Genomic DNA, 22519 nt, shown 5'->3' with positions numbered 1-22519 from the left:
AGGAACAAATAAAGTACTTATAGAGTACAAGAAATACACTTAAGAAAGAAATCAAGAGGGCTAAAAGAAGGTGTGAGGTTGTCCTAGCAGACAAGGTGAAGGAGAATCCTAAGGAATTCTACAGAAATGTTATGAGCAAAGGGGACAAAATTGGTCCTCTGGAAGGTCAGAATGGTAATTCATGTGTGGGGCCAAAACAGATGGGGGGAGAACTTAAATTAATATTTTGCATACTCAGCTGACGGGCACAGACACTATAGAAGTGAGGCAAAACGGCATCAACTTCATGGACCCTATTCAGATTACAGGGGAGGAGGTGTTTGCTGCCCTGAGGCAAATTATAGTGGATAAATCATCAGGGCCTGACAAGGTGTTTCCTCGGACCCTGCGGGAGGCCAGTGCAGAAACTGCCAGAGCCCTAGCTGAGATGTTTAAATCATACTTAGTGACAAGAGGAGTACCAGAGGATTAGTTGTTCTGCTGTTTAAGAAAGGCTCTAAACGTATACCAGGAAATTATTAGCTGGTGAGTTTGAGATCAGTAGTGGAAAAGTTATTGGAAAGTATTCTAAGGAACCTAATATGTAAGTATATGGATAGACTTGAACTGATTAAGATAGTCTGCATTACTTCATGCATAATCAACCTTATAAAGTTTTTCGAGTCAGTTACCGGGAAAATGGATGTATACAAGGCAGTGAATATTGTCTTTAATGGACTTCAGCAAGGTATTTGACAAAGTCCCCCATGGGAGGTTGGTCAAGAAGGTTCAGTCACTCAGCGCTCAAGATGAGGTAGTAAATTGGATTAGACATTGGCTTTGTGGAAGAAGCCAGAGAGCGGTAGTAGATGGTTACCTCACTGACTGGAGGCCTGTGACTAGTGGAGTGCTGCAGGGATCAGTGCTGGGTCCATTGTTGTTTGTCATCCATATCAACGATCTGGATATATCAATGATAATGTGGTTCACTGGGTCAGCAGATTTGCAGATGACACCGAGATTGGGGGTATAGTGGACAGCGAGGAAGGCTATCATAGCTTGTAGTTGGGATCTGAACCAGCTAGAAAAATGGGCTGAAAAATAGCAGATGGAATTTAATGAAGACAAATGCGAGGTGTTGCTCTTTAGTAGGACCAACCAGGGTAGGTCTTACACAGTGAACAGCAGGGAACTGAGGAGTGCGGTAGAATAAAGAAATCTGGGAATATAGGTCCATAATTCATTGAAAGTGGTGTCGTAAAGGAGCTTTTGGCACACTGACCTTCATAAATAAAAGTATTGAGTACAAGAGATGGGATGTTGTGTTGAAGTTGTATAAGACATTGGTGTGGCCTAATTTGGAGTATTGTGTGCAGTTTGGCCACCAACTTACAGGAAAGATGTAAATAAGTTTGAAAGAGGACTGAGAAAATTTACAAGGAACTTGATGGGACTGGAGGATCAGAGTTATAAGGAAAAATTGAATAGGTTGGGACTTTATTACTTCAAACGTAGAAAATTGAGAGGAGATTTGATACAGGTATACAAAATTATTAGGGGTATAGATAGGGTAAATGCAGGCAGGCTTTTTCCACTGAGGTTGGGTGGGACTACACCAAAATTCATTGGTTAAGGGTGAAAGGTGAAAAGTATAAGGGGAACATGAGGGGAACGTCTTCACTCAGAGGGTCACAAGAATATGGAAGCACAAGTGGTGAATGCGAGCTTGGGTTCAACATTTAAGAGAAGTTTGGATAGGTACGTGGAAGACAGGGGTATGGAGGGCTATGGTCCAGGTGCAGATTGTTGGGATAAGGCAGTTTAAATGGTCTGACATGATCTAGATGGGCCGAAAGGCCTGTTTCTGTGCTGTACTTTTCCATGACTCCACAATGTGGCAATAGCACTGTGCTATTAACGATTTGACAATAACACACACCATGCTATTCACAATGTGGTAATAACAGACACCCTTAGTTGTAACAAAATAGTTTTAAATAATCATGGATTCATGGTATTCATGGAAGATGGGAAAGGGACAAAAGCCAATAGCAGTGTTTTGAAAGAGGGTATTTCAGTGCTGGAAAGAGAGCATGCCCTGGAACTATCAATGACAGATGCTGTTTAGAATTAAGAAACCATAAATTATATCTCTGAGGTCTGTTCTGAAGGCAGCTAACTTGGGAGAAGAACCAGAATTTCAAAGAGATGGATGAAATGTAGGAAACTGTACAGTAGTGTTAATGAGTGTCATCTAACATAGTCTGCAAATGAAACAGCATTAGAGGGCAGAGGAGGCGTGGGAAGTTTCTGAAGAGTCTTCACAAGAATTCCTCCAGCCATGCAAGAAATTGGCAACAGGATATTTGCCAGGTCAAATGGAAAAAGTATTATTGAGGAAACATGTAGGAAACAGCATTAAGTGTTGTAATTTATGGAAAAGGATGTTGAGCACTCCAAGGAAAAAATAGCCAGCTTCAATGCAGATTTGGCTGGAGTAAATTGGAATTAATGCCTGGCAGGTAAAACTATAATTGAGTTTGAAGTGGCGATGGTTTCAACTGCAGTGGGAGGTGGAGAAGGAGAGGGATATTAAAACCATAACCCCATCAGTGTACAAATAAATGAGATAGAGTGAAGCAAAAGAACAGCAGAAAGGTGCCAAGTTGTTAACACCGGTGGGAACTAGACATGATAGAATGTACAGTGGAAAAACAAAGAAAAAGAAAAGGAGGAGGCAAGGTGAGAGATCATGATAAAAGACTGCCAACAAACCTAAGAGAGAATTCAGAAACATTAGTCAGGCAGAAAGAGCAGGAAAAGGAGTGGGAGAGGAGAGACCAATCAGAGACCAAAAGGGGAAATTTACCCTTGGAGTTAGAGGATGTGGCTCAAGGCAAGACAGAACACATTGCTAAGAGGACAAACCCCTATGTACTGAGCTCTGGTCTTTGGTAAGCAAGAGTTAGAGTCATAGTTATTCAAAAAATGTCACTGAAATGTGTGTTCCAACAGGATATTTTCAGACGACTATGGTTTTCTATTGTGGTTTGTTGAGAGCGCGGAATGTTGATGTTTTGCTCGCTCCCTGTGATGTTCAAAGCTTACAGATGTTCAAAGTTTACAGATGTTCAAAGTTTACAGATGTTTAAGTTGTTCTCAAACTTTGTTCCATCCTCCTCTCAGGCCTCCAAATTTACCCCCTAAACCTCAGAAAGTCCGGAAGTCCAGACCCCGGTCAGAGTATAATGCTAAGTTGTTTAATGGGGATTTGGAAGCGTTCGTCAAGGTACACTGGTGTTGAAAGTCCTGGTGGTGGAAAGCCTCTTTTAAAGCGACCATTCTGAACGTAGTGGTTTGATCCTCAAGCTGAGCCTTTCCACAGAAGTGCGTGTTCTCACATTGTCTGGATAGAAGTTATTCCTATTCAGACACGAATGCTTGAGGTGGACCACTATGTTCAAATCTCTCCTGAGGCCTTCTGTTTAGAACACGCTTCCTCAAGACAGGAATTTCATGCTTTACCAAACCCAAGCACAGCTTTGGGTGTTTGGGCTTCTCAGCTTGTTGAAATTGAGATGATGTTAATTTTTTCCCCAGTCTTCTCGGTCTTAGCAGGTGAATTTGGCAGTTATTTTCTAAATGTCGTGATGTTTCTAATGAACATCCAGTCAGTGGAGTAGCCAACTCCTCACAGAGGCCATGTGTCTGTAAGCATCTCATTCTGAGTCTTGAGGAAGCCCAAAATATTCAAATCTACTCTCTTGCTAGATGCCTATTTTCTCCCTGCCCGAATATAATGGTCTCCTCTGGGGTATGTGTGAGATTAATTCTTCTGAAGAATGCACAGAAGGATCTCCATTATATTCAAGCTCATTACAACAACCTGTATCTTTGTGCTTTCACTGTATTTGCTGCTATCTCTCACTGTTTTCTTTTCATTCTGCAATCTTAACATTGCTTCTAGCAGAGGACGAAGAAATTCTCACACAAGGAACCAGGTATGGTGCGGGTGTGATGCAGTTTAACATTGCATCACACTGTTATTGCATATCTGCCTGGGTTAAAATGCAATGAGTGAGCAAAGTATAACCAAGAATGTTTGCAAAGGTTCAGTGCTGAGAACTTATGTTACCTTCATGACTGAAAATCATCACTTGTTAAAAAAAAATGTAGGTCCCATTTTAAACCTTTGCATCAAAGTCCATTTTAGATTGTGGAAGGTCACATCTGAAACTTAACTAAAAGGAGGCACCAGGTTCTGGAGTTGGCCTTTGAGTAACCCAAGGGCTTTGTTAATAACAGCCCCACTAGGGTGAGCCTTAATGCAGGGTTTTGACCAGAAAGGTTGAAAATTTCTTCTGTCCCCTCCCCCCTCCACCCACTGAGTTCCTCCAGCAGATTGTTTATTGCCCAGATTCCAGTACCTGCAGTATTTTATTTCTCATTAGATTGATCCCTGGCATGAGAAGCTTGTTCTTGAGGTGCAGTTGATAAGGTTGGACGCATGCACACAGAAATTTAGAAAATAGTTGTGATATTACTGATAAAATCTTGAGGAGATTTGACTCGGGGCTCTTACTTTTGGTCTGTAAACCTTAGGCAAAAATTGATTAACGATATTATGGAAATTCCCATTACATAAATAGGATGTTGCCTGTCAGGATTGAACTGGTGAGGCACCAACTCTATTAGCAGCATTGCTGTGCTGCCCTGAAGGAACCAGCTGAGGAAGAAATTCTTTTCTGAGGGCTGTGACTCTTTAGGAGCTTCTCCCTATGGAGACTGAGGTGTACATGCAAGGCAGGTAGATGATCCTTCTCACTATCAACCACACCACGCCGTTTTTTTCTGTCACCTGCAAACTTACGAATCACACTCACTAAGGGTCCCAGCATCAACCTCCGAGGTTCGTGTTGATTGCAGGCTTCCAATCACAAAAGCAATCCTAAGTGCCCTGTGTCTCATACAACAGTTTGCTGCTCAACAGGGGATTCTTTTCAGAGGCACACTGACACAAATTGACTCCTCTTGGATTGCAAGGAAGTCCAAGGGCTGATGTGCAGGAGACAGGTTTAGTGCAGCTCCTTCTTCAAGGTCTGACCATCTTGACCATGAATTGGAAGTCTTTGATCAAGGTCTACAGCAGAGGAGAGGTCAGAATGGTGACAGTGATGTTGCCACCATTAAGAAATCTGATCTAGCCCAAACTGAACTCAGCACATGTAACTGAGGCCATTGGCCTTTAATCAGTTGGCCAGGCTCCACGAACAATGTCTTTAACACAGAACATAGAAAACCTACAGCACAATGCTGTGCCGAACATGTACTTACTTTAGACATTACCTAAGGTTACCCATGGCCCTCTATTTTTCTAAGCTCCATGTACCTATCCAGGAACCTCTTTAAATGTAGAACAGTACAGTACAGGCCCTTTGGTCCACAATGTTGTCCTAATCCACAATCAATCTAATGCTCCCCTCCTGTTAGCCTCTCATTTTTCTTTCATCCATCAGAGTCTCTTAAATGTCCCTAATGTATCTGTTTCTATCACCCCCCCCCCCACCGACATGTTCCACACACCCACCACTCTCTGTGTAAAAAAACCTACCTTGGCAACATCCCCCCTATACTTTCCTCTAATCACCATAAAGTTATGCCCTCTCATATTAGCCATTTCAGTCCTGGGCAAAGGGCTAGCTGTTCACCCTTTCCATCATCTTATGTACAGTACTGTGCAGAAAGCTTATGTATACATCTAATCAGCTAGGGTGCCTAAGTCTTTAGCACAGTCCTGTAGTAATTTTATGTTTTGCACTGTGCTGCTGCCACAAAGAAAAACAAATTTCATGACATACGTGAGTGATGATAAACCTGATTCTGATTCTGTGCAACAGTCTTAGGCACATACCTGTATATATCACTTGGGTGCCTAAGACTTTTTCATAATACTGTATTTGTCAATGTGGAGCAGATGGCGAGTTTGTAAATCTGGCAGGAGCCAAGGATGTGGGATATGGTGAGGATGGAGCGCTGTGTGAGGGATGTAGGACATGTGGCAGAGAAGGAGTGGGGGGTTACGGGAAGTGGCACGGTTACGGACAGACCCAGTCCTGGCAGTCCAAACAACTGGTTTATTGATCATTACAGAATGTCTCTCTGGTGCTTCCCACCCCTCTCCCTTCCCACTTTCCTAACCATGATTCCCCTCTCCCTTCCACCTTCCCACTCTCAGTCCACAACAGGGACTCGCATCGGAATCAGGTTTACCATCACTCACATATATCATGACATTTTTTTGTGGCAGCAGTACAGTGCAATACATAAAATTTCTACAGTGCTCTCCTAAAGTCTTGGGCACTCTGTGCCTAAGACATTTGCACAGTTCTGTATGTCACACATCAGGTTTAATAGAGAAATGCAGCATATTTAACTGCCAGAACTTGTTGTTTTTCATTTTGGTTGGAAAACTCAAGCAGTTTTTCATTTACCTAACTTGTCTGTGACACTTCAGAAGATTGAGGGGAAATGATGTTTGCCTCAGATACGAACTTGAACAGGAGTGATCCTCTGGCTGTTCAGGCCTCCTTCAACATTGATCACTTGCAGATTCCAGCATTATCCATGTAATCTCTTGAACTCCACTGTCCAGTAATCTGTTGATCTCTATTGTGAAGACGATGACTGGGCCTCTCGGACTGAGAACCCCAATGATTCACCCCTGTCAGAGCCAAGAGGTTGCACCGTCTCACCCTTACATGGCCTACTCATTATTCTAATACTCTAACACCCCTCCCACCCACATGGGTCCTCAATTTTCAATCAGTGGAAGCATCCTCCCCGAATCCAGCCTGCAAGTCCTGTCAAACTTCAGAGTCAAAAGTTGAGCTTACTGTCATATGCACAAGTACATGTGTGCACAGGTGTAAGGGAAGAACTTGGTTTGCAGCAGCATCACAGACATCAGATACACAAAATTCACAAGGAAAAGTTTATAGATACTTTTTGTAAGAAAGACCAAAATTTGAACAAAAGGTGTTTTCCATTGTAATGTAAAATGTTCATTGTAGTGTATACTAAGGTAGAGATTAGGGTTGTGAAGGTTGGTTCAAGAACCGAACAGTTGAAGAAAAGAGGTTGTTCTGGAACTTGATGGTGTGTGACTTAAGGCTTCTGTACCTGAATGGCTGAAATGATGGGGATCTTTGTTGAAGTTTGTTAGCCGAGCAGCATCTATGAGAGGAAAGGAACTATCAAAACCGTGCCTCTGGGCAGAGAGTGAAGAGGCAAGATTATCAGTAAAAAGAGGAGAGGGGAAGTGGTGAGACAGGAGTCTGAGGTGATTCACAGACCGAAGAGCAGTATCCAAGATGATTGGTGGACTGAAGAGAGTGTTTCCCAAGGAGAGGAGGATAAAAAACACTCTGGAGAAAAAGTAGTTAATGATTTGGGTCAGTGGGGCATTACCAAGCATCCTTGAGCCTGTGTCTTCATTTGTAAAGATTATAGCTCCTCCTCCATTTTCCTGCCATTCTCCAGATCCCAAAGTTCATCCACTGATGCATTGAATGTCCTCAGCAACTCAGCATTCGAATATCCCAAGATTCACATGTGCCCAAGTCCTCAACTGTATCCTAAATAGTTGCCCCCTTATCCAGAACATACTCTGCAGTTCTGGGCACTCTGGTCTGAGGAAGATGTCACTCAAGTCCCCACATCAGGAACACTGTTCAATATCAGAGGGAGGAAGAAGAAATTGAAAGTGCACCAGTCGCTGGGCTTTTGCAAACATTCTGCATGTGGCAAGCTTAATTTTCCCACTTCCAATCCTGCTTTTATTAACAAAACTTCTCATCAAATTTATAGATGATTTTAAAGGCAGATTAAAGTTTGTCTGGTATCTCATGCTCTGTCTGAACACAATTACTTTAAATGCACCTTTTCAGAAGCTTGTGGTGCGAAGTGCATGGACCATCGTGTTGCCGTAACAACAGAATGGGTCCAATATGGTTTTATTCCTTCTTCTATTATCATTCATGCACCTGTTTCCATGAATCAGGTTTCTTCTCTCTTTTAAATCTCCATCCAAACCATTCTCAACATAGAATGAAGGGCCTTTGGATCCAAACCCATCACTACATCAGCCAGCCAGCTGATCATTCTGGGATGATTCCTGCCCAGGTGAATGTAACTTGCTCGCACCACGCCAAACGGGGTATTACCCAGTGCCAGGTTGTGGGCAGAATACAGTGAGTGCCAAGGTGCCTTTTCACACCTGTTGCCCAGGCAGGCATTGCAGTATTGTATCAAACTCTTCCCCAACCAAATCCAGCAGGAGTTACCCCACCCAGTAACCAGGAACAGACCAAAAGCAGAGTCATCCTACAGCGAGGAGGTGCAGTGTTCAAACACATCTCCAGGCTGAGATACCAGAAATCAGTATGATCTGTCCAAATTGTCTGTAATACATCGGAAGCAAATGTAGCAAATTATGCTCTGATCAGATTTAATCTCTGGCTCCTTAACCTTCTCCTTTTAGGACTCAGGACAAGCCATTCCCCTCATTGTGGAAAGTTGCATCCGATTTATCAACCTCTATGGTACGTTGCTGGCATATGGTAAGGGAGAGAATTGAAATGTACGGGCCTTGACGGGAGAGACCGTTTCATCTTGGAAATCTAGAACTTAGGGTCACTATATAATAGTAGAGGAGGTGTTGCTGTTCAACAATAGTGGCTCCCAGTTAAGACAGTTGAGATGACATTCTTTCTTTCAAAGGATTGTGAGACTTAAACAACTCTATCTCAATACTCAGTGAAAGCAGAGTGCTGAATATTCTTGAGGCAAGGGTCACAAGGGGAAGGGGAGCTGAAACATTGCCAGGCTAGACAAGAACAGGGATTTGAATTTACATTCGGGTCACCCACAGTGACCAGAATACCTCAGCATGAAAACAGGCCCTTTGGCCCAACTTGTCCATGCTGACCAAGCTAGCCCATGTTTAGCTGTATTCCCTCTAAATCCCTCCTGTTGATGTACTTATCCAAATGTCTTAAAAGTCTTGAGGCACTGAGCATACATCTCCTGCTCCAACCTAGGACGTTGTTTTCTTCACGGAGATTCTGTTTCAACCAGGACAGCTTTTCATTTCTGTCTGTTTTCTTCTCGGTAGGTCTCCAACACCAGGGGATTTTTCGAGTGCCCGGTTCACAGGCTGAAGTCAATGATATCAAGAATTCATTTGAACGAGGTGAGCAATCAAGTTTGGTTCACCTTTGTAACTACTGCCGGGCCATTTCATATTTAACTGGGTTGACGGGAGGTGGGAAGAAATATTTGCTGTAGCTCTGCACGTGATTGGGCACTGACCGTAAATCTTCCTGCCCTGTGATGCCTTCAGAAGATAATTGCTTTTACAGTGGCTCTTGCTGGTTCTGCCAGTTTGATAGCCAGCGAAGGAGAGGAAGCTCATCAAGAGCCTGAGGCTGTGAGTTTTCCTGTCGTGTGTGGAGGACGCATAGGTCACTGTCAGTGGGGCACTGATCACTCAGGCCGGCAAGGCTGAGGCTAGTTTGGTAACCAGGGGAGAGACTGGGCCATAATTCCACATACCACCCCTCAAATTCTCATCTGCTGCCTGCGATCTAATACCTGATTTACTGGTGCCTTTCCTCAGTCTTGTTTAAATTACAATTGACCTTTATATTTTCTGGTATAAAGTGCATTTCAATCTACTACCACCAGTGATTGCCTTTAGTACCTGAATAAGAAAATACAGTAGTAGAACCATACAGAATGAAAACAGGCCCTTCGGTTGAACAGGTCCGTACCGACCAAAATTCCCATCTAAGCTAGTCCCATTTGCCTTTGATTGGCCCATATCCCTCCAAACATTTCCTTGTCCAAGTACCTTTTTAATGTTGCTGATCTATCTGACTCAACCACCTCCTCTGGCAGGTCATTCCATATATGGACAACCCCCTAGGTGAAAAAGTTGCCCCCTGTTTCCTATTAAATTACCCACCCCCTCACACCTTAAATCTATGCCCTCTTGTTCTTGGAGAACATCCTTCAGGAATGTATTTCTTTTTTCAATTAAGGTCAAGTCTCTTAGTTATTTGATGTATCTCAATGCTGTTTCTGAACTTAATGCACTAGGACATCCAGGGATTTCCTGCCATCTGTCCACTTTTAGGTAATATTCTGTTTTTCTATTCTTCTTGCCCAAGTAAATAACCTTCTATTTCCCTGTATTAAGCTTTCATTCTCTTCCATAGAATCATACAGCATAGAAACAGGCCCTTCGGCCCAACTAGCAATCTACGCCCCTCTTGATTTTCTACACCTCTATAAGGTCACCCATAAGATCATAAGACACAGGAGCAGAATTAGGCCATTCAGCCCATCGAGTCTGCTCCTCCATTCCATCATGGCTGATACATTTTCCCTTTCAACTGCGTTCTCCTGCCTTCTCCCCGTGACCTTTGATGACTTTTACTAATCAAGAACCTATCAACCTCTGCTTTAAATATACCAAATGACTTGTTTGTGTCAGTGAATTACACAGATTCACCACCTTCTGGTTAAAGAAATTCCTCCTCATTTTGTGGTACCCAGTGAGAACAGTCACAACCTACTCAACCTCTCACCATAACTCAGTCCCTCCAGCCCCAACAACACCTCTGCACTCTGCCTAGCTAAAAGGCAGGGTGACCAAAGCTGAACACATCAATGTCTTGTACAACTGCAACGTAACATCCTAAGCTTTCTCATCAGTGCCAGCAGTGAGGGAGGGAAATGCGCCTGGTTTTATAATTTTTGCCTTCAATTTCAAAGGAATTCTTAAAGCGAAAAGGGGAAAGAGGTAATGTGTATTCCAATGTACTTGTGGTGGTTTTCTTCATTCACTGCATGATAACAGCAGCTGGAATTATGCTTTACAGCAGAATCAATTGGGGTTCAATTCCCCCTGTTGTAGAGAAGGAGTTTGTACGTTCTCCCCATGACTACGTGGGTTTCCTCTGGGTGCTCCGGTTTCCTCCCACATTCCAAAGATGTACGGGCTAGGATCAAAAAGTTGTGGACAAGCTACGTTGACATCAGAAGCGTGGTGACACTTGCAGGCTGCCCTCAGCGCATTCTCTCACTGTGTGGGTCATTGATACAAATGACGCATTTCACCATATGTTTCAATGTACATGTGATAAACAAAGCTAATCTGTATCTTTAATTTTTCAATTCTTGTCTGTACTGCGCTGAAATTTCTATTTGCTTTGCCATAGGTGAGGATCCTTTGGCAGATGGACAGGACAACCATGATATTAACTCAGTCGCAGGAGTTCTGAAGCTCTATTTCAGAGGACTGGAAAATCCACTGTTTCCCAAGGAAAGATTTAATGAACTCATTCCTTGTGTCCGTAAGTATCTGTGTCATCATTAATCTTTCTCACCCTCAAAGGAAAGCGAGCTGCCTCAGATTTTTTTCTATTTAATTAGTGATGGTTGCTTAAATATTCTGTTTTCCAATGAGAATGAGATATTGCTCTGCTGCTTGTGTAAGTACTAGTTCTCCTGTGATTAAAGTTAGTATGTTGAAGTAGTGGAGGGAAAATTACTTTAAAATCGAAAGAAATTTCCATTCTGCAGAGGTGACCAAGGAGCAATTTAAAGCCAATGATCAATTTTTAACTGTATCCTCGTACATGTGACAATAATTCTGCACGCTACGGTTCCCAAGGAGACGTTGGATTGTGTAGAAGGAGACAGGGTTCAAAAGAAGCGAGCGGGGCAGTCGGGACATTCTAAACGCCACAGTTCCTGAGGAGGTGGTAGTTTTGTGCACAATTAGGCTTTTGCCAGGGCCAATAAATGGGGTAGATCTGCGGTACTTTGAATTCTTAATGTCAAGCAGGATCTTGTGATCATAAAAGATATGTTTAAAAAGGACAGTAGCACACTTTGTTGACGCTGTAGAAGCCACTGCGATCAAACGCATTGCCATCTTACCGGATTTTTTTTTTGGCTACAATGTCATATTTCCATGTGCTGATCCATGCTCTATGATCTTTTTCCTTTCCTACAATACTCCTTGTATTGGAATATACACAACTCAGAATATTATTCCCACCTTGCTCAACATTTCGATTCCTGAATGCATGTAGGTTTCACAACATCTCTCCCCACAACTACTCCACTATCTACTCTGGCACCCTGGTTTTCAAACCCCTGGGACTCTAGTTTAAAACCTCCATGCAATGCTAGCAAACCTTCCCAAAGAATAGTGGTCCCACTCCAGTTCAGGTGTAAACTGTCCCTTCTGTACAGGTCCCACCTTCTCTGGAAGTAAGCCCAAAGATCCAAAAATCTGAAGCCCTCCCTTCTACATAATTTCCTTAGCCACATGTTAAACTGTATGAGCTTCCTATTTCTGGCCTCACTAGCATGTGGCATAGGTAGCAATCCTGGAGGTCTTGTCCTTTAACTTGGCACCTATCTCCCCGAACTCATTTTGTGGACCTCATCACCCTTCATACCAACGGAGATCACAACTTCTGGCTGCTCACTCTCCCACTTAGAAATACTGTGGACTCGACCTAAGATTGAAAGAATGCAGAGAAAATTTATAATGTTGCTGGGTCTGGAGGACCTGAGTTATAAAGAAAGAATAGGTTAGGACTTTATTCCCTGGAACGCAGAAGATTGAGGGGAGACTTGATAAAATTATGATAAGGTAAATGCAAGCAGGCTTTTTGCACTGAGGTTGGGTGGGACAACAACCAGAGGTCATGGGTTAAGGGTGAAAGGTGAAATGTTTAAGGGGAACATGAGGGACAATTTTTTCACTCAGAGAGTCGTGAAAATGTGGAATGAGCTGTCACTGGAAGTGCTGGATGTGGGTTTGGTTTGAATATTTCAGAGAACTTTGAATAGTACATGGATCGGAGGGGTGTCGGTCATGTGTAGGTCGATGGGACTAGGCAGATTCATACCTTGGCACAGACTAGATAGGCCAAAGGGCCTTTTTCTATGCTTGTGTGTTCTATGGCTCTATGATTTTATGATTATTAAAGCAATGCCAGTTTTGGAAATGTGTTACCCTTACTTAGAGACAGTGGAACTTTACAGCATGCCAGGAGACCGCCCAGTTCTTCTCTCATTAAAGGAGATATGGAAGGTTCTCTGGAGATTGAACAGATCTTATAGGAGTGTTTAAGAAGCTCTTAGATAAGCACATGACTGTGTTCGTCCATCGTCGACGTTGATGAAGACCTCGACACCATTATGATGGTGTTGAGACTAGCGCGTGATTTGGATTTAAGTGAGGGAGAGTTGCGCAGCATCAGCCTAACTCTCCCTTCCCAATTCCCATCTGGATCCAGTGGCAAGACAGAGTCGAGACAGCTGGAGATGGGACTAGGCGCAGTGGATGACTGGGACGTCTTCTGTGTCTTGTCCTGCTCTACGCGTTCCACGACACTTGCAGAGACCGCCTTCTTGACCGTTGGACCTTCCATTGGTCTCGTCTGCTCAATCCACCGGAGTCTGTCTTCATATGCTGGGATAGACAGCTCCCTCTCTCACCGAGGGTTTGAGACCCGTCGGCTACCCTCACCTGGTTTAGCCGGCTTGTTGAAGCCGTTACCCGGGGTGTGGCTGCTGTTGCATGCAAACAGCTATGAGGAGCCACAAGTGAGAGCTGAGTGCCAGGTGGGGACCAAAGGTGGACTAACCACCTTGAAAAGGACACAACGTGTTCCCCCACCAGAGGTGCTACCCCTCCCTGACACCCCATACACCTAAGCACATGACTATACAGAGAATTGAGGAAGATGGAGGTTGTATAGGCAGAAGTACATTTAGTTTGACATTTAATTACTAGTTTACTTAGTTTGATACAATATTAGGAAGCGAAGGGCCTGTACATTTGTTAAACTGCTCTATATTTACTGTTCAATCCAATCTCTCCCCATGAAATATTCCAATCCTGGCAACTTCCTGGTGAATCTCCTCTGCACTGTTCTGTTATAGATTTGGTTAATATAATGATCTCTTCATCTCCCAATCTACATCATGGCCCTTGCACTTTATTTGTCTACCTGCCCTGCACTTTTTCTGTAATCACGGTTTTTTAATTTGCACAGTTTGATGTCTTTTGCACATTGGTTGCTTGTCAGTTTGTGTCTGTTTATGTATAGATTTACTTCAATTCTACTGTATTTCTTTTTCTTCCTGTATATGCCTGCAAGAAAATGAATCTCAATGAAATATATGGCAACATATGTTTACTTTGATAATATATCAACTTTGAACTTTGACCTTTGAATACTATTTCCTGCTATTTTGTTTTCTTTTTTCTACCTTGATGTAATTATGTAAGGCATGATCTGTGTGGATGGCATGCAGATGAAACTTTTTCACTGTATATCTGTACATGTGACAATAATAAGGAAAAGAAGACAATAACGATTCCAATCTTCTGAATGGATTTGCCATTTTGCGATATAAATGCATTTCACAGGAAAGCCCTATCTCGTTGTGTCCGTGCCAGGCTAAAGTGGACATGAATCTCAAAAAGCAATGAGTCAGAGTACAGGAAGAAGATAGAGAGCCCACTGACATGGTGTCATGACAACAATCTTTCCCTCAGTGTCAGCAAAACAAAAGAACTGGTCATTGACTAGAGGAACAGGGGCGGTCCTCGTCCTGTTTACATCAATGGTGCAGAGGTTGAGAAGGTTGAAGTGATGAAATTATCTGTTTGGATGGCATGCAAAAAAAAACGTTTTCAGTGTACTTCAGTACATGTGACAGTAATAAACCCATTTACCAATCTTACTCCTATTTCATAATTCTCAGTTCATAGCCATCCATTTTCTTTTTCAGCACACTGTGGGATTCTGCTCCTGTCACCCTTGTGGCAGTGAGTTCCAGACCCCCTGCCAGTAATTGATGGAATGATTTTTGTTCTGAACTCTTGTCTAATCTTTCCAATTGGTTTATGATTATCACATGTACCGAGGTACAGTGAGAAAGGTTATTTTCCGTGCCATTCATGCAGATCATTTTACCACATCTCTGCTAATGGAAAAACAATAATAAACTGCAGAATGAAGTGTTACTGCTGCAAAGAAAGTGCAGTAAAGGCAGACAATGATGTGTAAAGCCATGATGTGGTAGGCTGTCGTGTCAAGAGTGCATCTTGTTGTAGAAGGGGATCGTTCAGTAGTTTTATAACAGCAGCATGGAAGCTGTCCTTGAGCCTGGAGGTATGTGTTTTCAGGATTTGGTATCTTCTACCCGATGGGATAGGAGAAGAGAGAATGTCCGAGGCGGGTGTATCTTTGATTATGCTGACTGCTTTACTGAGTCTAGACAAGAGTCCATGGAGGGGAGGCTAGTTTCTGTGATATGCTGAGCTGTGTCCACAACTCTCAGCAGTACCAGTTATCAGAAATTGCACTTGGCTTCTCAGCTTTCAGTGAAAGGTCTTTTCTGTTTACCCCGTCTCGATATACTATAACCTTTTACTCCTCAGCTAAGTCTCTCTTTAATTTCCACGTAACATTTAGACAAGTCAAAAACCAATATTTAGTCCCCCTTACATTTCTTTATGACAAGGAGAGGCACTTTAATGGGATTCTCCGCAGGGTGGGGGAGGGTACCTGTTGTATGGAGGGGGTTCAAGCAGTTTTGTTCTCAGCTCAGTAGGGAAGATTAAAGCGAGATTTAATGGTCATGGTCAAAATTGTGTTCTGTTTCTGTTGAGTACATGGGAAGAAACTGTGAATGGCTTTTCCTGTGGCAGTCTACTTGAGAAACTTCTTCCCATTTCACAATACAACTGGTGGGTCTTGGGGAGCCCTTAACCCTTAACTGCATTTCCTAAGGACCAACAACTTCTTTAGTTTACCTTTACGGAATGTGAATGTTGCAAGGAAAACCATTTATTGCCCATCCCTACTTACCTTTGAGAAAGAAGAGGTAAGACACCTCCTTTGAGATTCTTCAGGCTAATTCCTAACTTTAGAGGATTTTCTTGTCTGGACAGGCTATATAATCTGGGTCTGTATGCCTTGGAGTTTAGAAGAAACCGTATTAAAACATTTAAATTCCTAATGGAGCTTAGCAGGGTAAGTATTGAGCTGTTTCCACTAGTGGGAGAGTCATGAACACCGGGACAGAACTACAAAAAAGGCTGGTCATTTACAAACGTAAAACCGAGGAGCTTAGAACTTTCTTCTGTCAGATTAGGAGTGAATCGCTAGAATTCTCTACCCACACCTGATTATTGACGACTTTTAGTTGGAGATCGATAAATATTTGAAACCTCGGGGGAATTAATGGTTTGTGTAAAGAGTTCTAGGAATTGGAAAGAGACTACAAGCACTGGAATCTGGGACAAATAACAACCAGCTGGAGGAGCTCAGCAGGTCAGGCAGCATCGGTGGAGCCAAAGAGATGGTCCACGTTTGACCATCCTTTTCCCTCCACAGATGCCATCTGACCCACTGAGTTTATTCAGCAGTTTGTTTTTTAAGTGGTAGGAATTAACACGGAGAAGGGACAGCATAATATTTCCAGTAGCCTGGCATTCGTTGCTACTCATTCAACTGCATGCCCTTTAAAATGATGGTATCTGGCCAAATATTTAAGTGACAATTGCTGCTTTATGTAACTTCAGAGAGCTCTCTTGCAAGTAACAGTTGTGGGCTTATATAAATAGTTGCTAACTATTCATAAACTGCAGAAATTGTGCTGGCCAGCTGTATTTTCCTTAAATGCTCCAATTAAACTCACAAAGGCAAGATCTCATGCACATGTACAACTATCTTCCTGTTCTCCCACTAAACGTTCCAAATCCGCTGCTTTAAGTTCATAGATTCCGAGGCAGGAGAGGTTTGCAAGGGTGTTATTTAAACACTTTGTCAAGTTCAAGGGGTTCAACTAACTTAGGAAATTCTTACCCTCCTATATCTGCCATCACTTAGAGTTTTCTTAGTTGCTTCAGGTGAAACAGCAAAGTTGCAAGATTCATGGCTCTGGTGATGACTAATTCCCCTTGGCAAATATTTTTGTTTCTAGTACAGCAAATATGAGACATTCCAAGTAAGGATTTCACAGACTCAACTCTTGAGCTCAGTACGGGATGCTCACTCACCATGTGTAGAGTTTACAGAGTGGTGTGTGTTGTCTTTAAGTCATGCAGTCCATTTCCTTTTTCCTTATTTAGCTCAGGAGCACATTTGTGGGTCCATCTCCTAGATGAAGTGTTGAACTGAAGCTTGTTCTACCTCCTTGGGGAGATGTGAATGATGCTGTTGTAGGGGAAGTGGAACCATCAACTTCCCCCCCCCCCCCATCTCCTGTCTCCTGGGCAAATATCTTCACTAAACATGGCGTGTCTGGTTTCTCTAACTTCTGTTTATTTTTACCCCCCCCCCCCTTTTCCATTCCCCATTCTGGTCCTCTTCTCACTTCTCTTCTCCTCGCCCCACCCACCACCTCCCTCTGGTACCCCTCCTTCTTTCCTTTCTCCCATTGTTGACTCTTCTCTGCTATCAGATTCCTGTTCCTTCAACTCTTTACCACTTCACCTATCACTTCCCAGCTGCTCACTTCACCCCTCACCTATCACCTGCCAGCTTGAACTCCTTCCCCTCCCCTCTTCCCTCTCCCCTTATTCTGGCTTCTTGCCCCCTTCCTTTCCAGGCCTGATGAAGGATCCTGTCCCGAAAGTGTTTATTCCTCTCCATAGATGCTGCCTGACCTGCTGAGTTCCTCCAGCATTTTGTGTGCATCGACCTAAGGATGGGCTGGGGGGCAGGCCACAAGCATCGCTGCATATTCCAGTGCCAGCACGGCACACCTGTCAGAGCAACAACAGCAACAGCAGGTGCCGAGCAAGCCCTTTGCCACTCGCTCGCACAGAGAGTTCTCCAAACCCAGGGCAAGCCACCTCTGGGCCTCCAACCTGCGGACTTGGTCCTGGACTGTGTCGTGTTCGACCTCAGTGATTCCTGTCACCTGGTGCACTGCGTCAGAAGTGCTTTATCATTGGGTGAATTCAAGCATTCAAAGATGAGCTTTGTTGTCCAAATGCAATAAGCATATACAGCAGTTTATCTCTGTGCGACAGGAGAACACACCTCATAGTCTCTGTTTGATTATTTTGTACGTTACTATTACACATTGGTATACTATTTTTACACTATTATTATTCTGTATTTATTATTAGTTAGGTCTGCACACCACGGAGTGTGTTTTTAAATGTGGCTGCTATAATGAAAGAATTTCCCACTCGGGATAAATAAAGTATTATTATTATTATTATTATTATTATTATTATTATTATGTACATTGAAAACTTGAAACTGCAGTGAAATGAGTGAAGAATGTGCTGGGTGCGTCACACAAGTGTCACCATGCGTACGGTGCCAATATAACTTGTCCACAACTTAATAATCCTAACTCTAATGGTTTTGGAATGTGGGAAGCATGCTACGGTGCCGGCCCCTGTGTGCCTTGACGTGGAGACGGTTGGTGCTGCCCTTGTGCTTGTGCTGTCAGAGTAGCCCAGATGCCTTCTTGTGCTTTGTCGATGGCGCGCGTCATCACTACAAAACACAGAGCAGTGAAAGGAATGAATGTTTAGGGTGGTCGATGAGATGCCATTCAGCTGGGCTGCATTGTCCTGGGGTGGTGTTGGGTTTCTTGAAGTTCCGTCGAGTTACACGCATGTGGGAAATCAGGAATCAGGGATCAAAGATCAACTTTATTCACCAAATATATTTACATGGATTAGGAATTTGCCATGGTGTGTTGGTGCAACTTGCAACAGAAAGCGGCAACATTCAACAATCATTAAGAATTATATAAAATGGTGTTAGAGCTATGGTGTGGGATAAAATCTGCATAAATATTAGCATGTATTTACAACATGATCAGCATTATTATAAGTGGTTTAAGGTGAGTGCAGTGAGCAAGGTAATAAATGGGGAGCAGGGTGGGGCGAGCTAACTAGACGGTTATCAGGTTAACTGTCTGAGGAAGAAACTTTTAAGATGGCAAGTGGAGAGGATTCCATCACACCCCTTGCAAGGGGGGTGGGAATGGAGAGGAAGCAGAGGCCGATATTGCAGAATCAGCAATTTCCACCTCACTTGTAATTGGTGTACGACTTGTGATGTGTTTCAACGAGATGGCATCTCACAGGCTACTCCCCAAAGGTCTGGTTCACGGCTTCCGTCACTGCAACAGTAACTGCACTTTGGAGGAGCCTCATTGGCCACATGGCACTTTGGGGCATCCTGTTGCTCTGAGGAATGCCCCAGATTTGTTCTTCTTCCCTTTCCTTCCTTTCTGCTTTTATAAATGGCCAGCCTCTGGCGTTAGAGGACGCAGGACAAGAATGGCAGCCTCGTGCTGCCATGCCAATGTCCTCCCGGAGGAGTGAGCTGGCAGCAGCGCCGGTGTGGGTGAAAAGCCTGATTCAGACAGATGGCCACCATTTAAATATTGACTGTGGCAAGGAGGAGTGCCAGCCAGATACCACCTGCTGCCAGCCATTCATTTTGTGCCGGCCTTATTTGTGGCTGGTTGTATGGAATTGGCCTTTCTGAATACAGCCAGTAACAGAGAAATCTTTGAGCAGGAATCTATGGCTTGTGATGCCTTTGAAATGGTGTGCTGTTCCTTACTAGTTCACCTTTCTAAGTGCTTTTCCACTTCATATCCCCGAGAAACTAAGACCATTTCAATAATTTCCCTTCTGTAACATCTTTGTTAGGAATGTACACAGAGTTCAGCATTAGTTGTTGCACATGTGGTTTAGCTGTTACATTCACGGCTCCCACTTCCAGCTCTGTGCTGACTCAGGAGCCTGTGTTCTCGGGAGAGGTTGGGCAGGCATGGGCTTTATTCATTGCAGTGTAATTATAGGTGAAAGGTGAAATGTTTAAGGGGAATGTGAGGGGGAATTCTTCACTGAGTAGGTAGTGCAAGTGTGGAATGCATTGTCAACGCAAGTTCAATTCAAAATTCAAATTTGTTTTATCATGAATGCATCAAAACGTACAGTGAAATGCGACTTTTGTGACAGAAAGTGTCACCACACATTCCAGCGCCAATATTGCATGCCCACAACTTACTAAACCTAACCCAAATGTCTTTGGAATGTGGGAGGAAACCAGAGCACCCAGGACAAACCCATGCAGTCATGGGGAGAATGAACAAACTTTTTAGAGAGCGCGGTGGGAATTCAACCCCAATTAATTGCTGATCGCTGGCACGATGAGGCATTGCGCTAACTTAGCATAGCGGTTAGTGTGACACTATTACAGCTTAGGGTGTTCTGGAGTTCAGAGTTCAATTCCAGCGCCGTTTTGTCAGGTGTCTCTGTACGTCCTCCCGGTGAAATCCGTGGGTGTCCCCCAATCGCTCCGGTTTCTTCCCACAGTCCAAAGATGTTAATTGGTCATTGTAAACTGTCTCATGATTAGGTTAAGGTTAATTGGGGTTGTGGGGTGGCAGGGGCAGCACGGCTGGAAAGGCCTACACTGTGTTGGATCACTAAATAAGTAAATAAACCGCTGTGCTACTGTGCGAGGAATAGGAATGTATCAGAGGGATATGGACTAGTTGCATGCAAATAAATCTAGCATCTTAGTGGCACGAGTGAGATGGGCCGAAAGGTCTGTTTCTGTGCTGTTTGTGTGATGGTTTCTGTGCTGTGTGACTGTATGGTGGTTTCTGCACTGCTTGACTGTAGGATGGTTTCTGTGCTCTTTTTCATGATGTGTGACCTGAAAATTGAGACCAGTGACTGAGTACATCAAAACGTACAGTGAAGTACATCATTTGTGTTAACAATCAACACACCCGAGGGTTCCACATGCTTCCCCACACCCACCTCTAGTCAAATAAACTGTCCTTCTTTACCAGAAACCACCTGACTGAAATTTAATTTTTTTCCCTTTTTAATGATAAAGGATTCCCTGTCACACTTCTACAACCACAAGTACACAACCTAAATGCCTCCTGAACTGTATTTCCATCGGAAATGCTAATTTGTTTTTCATGGGGATGTCAACTTGGTGGGAGGGCAAGAGAGGGCACGAGGTTGAGTTGGGCTGGTCACCTGTGGGAGTCAGGAAGCAGGTATGGGACGGAGTTTCGGAGGGCCAGAAGAAGGATTGTTATACTGCACGGAAGGGTAGGAGAGAACATAGAACATAGCTCAGTACAGCACAGGAACAGGCCCTTCAGCCCACAATATCCATGCTGACCACAATGCCAAATTAAACCATTTCCTTCTGCCACCACACGATCCATATCCCTCCATTCCCTGCACATTCTAAAACCTTCACTACTACCACCCCTGGTAGCCTGTTTTACCCACCCATCATTCTGTTAAAAATAACTTGCCCCACACATATTCTTTAAACATTCCCCCTCTCACCTTGAAGTTGTCCCCTCTGGTATTTGACATTTCTGTCTTGGGGAACAGACTGTCTACCTTATCTATGCCTCCATTGATTTTATAAACATCCAGCAGATCTCTCCTCAGCCTCCACATTTTGAGAGACCATTAGGATAGATAATGTCATTTCGTTCTTTAAGTATAGCTTTTAAGAATAAGTCGGGCTATTATAGCAGTGAGCCTGACATCAGTAGGAGGAAAGTTATTGGAAGGTTTTCTAAGGGACCAGATGGACAGAGACTGATTACCAATGGTCTGCGTAGCTTTGTATGTCATAGGTTGTGTCTAACTAATCTTATAGAGTTTTTTGAGGAAGTTACAAGGAAAGTTGGTGAAGGCAAGGCAGTAGATGTTGTCAACATGGACTGTAGCAAGGCTTTTGACAAGATTGCGCATAGGAGTTTAGTCAAGAAGGTTCAATGGCTTGGTATTTACGATGTGGATTAGACATTGGCTTTGCGGGAGAAACCAGAGAGTGGCAGTAGATGGTTGCCTCTCTGACTGGAGGCCTGAGACTAGTGGTGTGCCACAGGGATTGGTGCTGGGTCCATTGTTGTTTGTCATCTACAATACTGTGCAAAGGTCTAAGTCATATCTATATTTCATGACATATGTGATTGCTGATAAACCTGATATGGGTCTCTTGTGGACAGAGAGTGGGAAGGGAGCCAGGAGGGGGTGATCATGGTTGGGAAAAGGGGAAGGGAGAGGAGAGGGGATGGAAAGCACCAGAGAGACATTCTGTAATGATAATAAACTAATTGCTTGGAATCAAATGACCTTGCCTGGTGTCTCAGGGATGGGTGTGTCTGCATCCTTGCCACTGTGCCCCTGGCATTACTTCTCTGCAGCCTGTCCCACACCCCTACCGTGGTGGGCTATCCTCACCATTCCCAACATCCTTGCTGCCTCCAAATTTACAAACTCACTCTCCACCCCACATTGACAAATACAGTACTGCGTAAAGTTCTTAGGGCACACGAGCTATGTATATGTGCCTAAGACTTTTGTACTGTACTGTATATGAATGGTCTGAATAATAATGTAGTAAATTGGATCAGC

The 22519-nt window shown here is 43.5% G+C and overlaps 1 protein-coding gene across 10 annotated transcripts in view; it reads left to right on the top strand.

Moving 5' to 3' along the window:
* srgap1a (SLIT-ROBO Rho GTPase activating protein 1a) overlaps positions 1-22519 on the top strand; it is a 310991-nt gene that overhangs the window by 252423 nt on the left and 36049 nt on the right. For 6 of the 10 annotated variants that reach the window (XM_063058470.1, XM_063058469.1, XM_063058465.1 and 3 more), the window contains exons 12-15: positions 3166-3268; positions 8519-8579; positions 9152-9229; positions 11262-11396. In XM_063058470.1, the coding sequence (XP_062914540.1) occupies positions 3166-3268; positions 8519-8579; positions 9152-9229; positions 11262-11396 (377 nt within the window). Of the gene's footprint in view, positions 1-3165; positions 3269-3946; positions 3981-8518; positions 8580-9151; positions 9230-11261; positions 11397-22519 lie in introns of all 10 variants that reach the window. The other 4 variants (XM_063058474.1, XM_063058468.1, XM_063058467.1 and 1 more) reach the window with 2 other exon arrangements.

The sequence above is a fragment of the Mobula hypostoma genome, chromosome 9, assembly GCF_963921235.1.
Source record: "Mobula hypostoma chromosome 9, sMobHyp1.1, whole genome shotgun sequence".
NCBI lineage: Eukaryota > Metazoa > Chordata > Chondrichthyes > Myliobatiformes > Myliobatidae > Mobula > Mobula hypostoma.
Note: the sequence above shows the minus strand (reverse complement) of the source record. Positions and strands in the feature narration are given on the sequence as shown.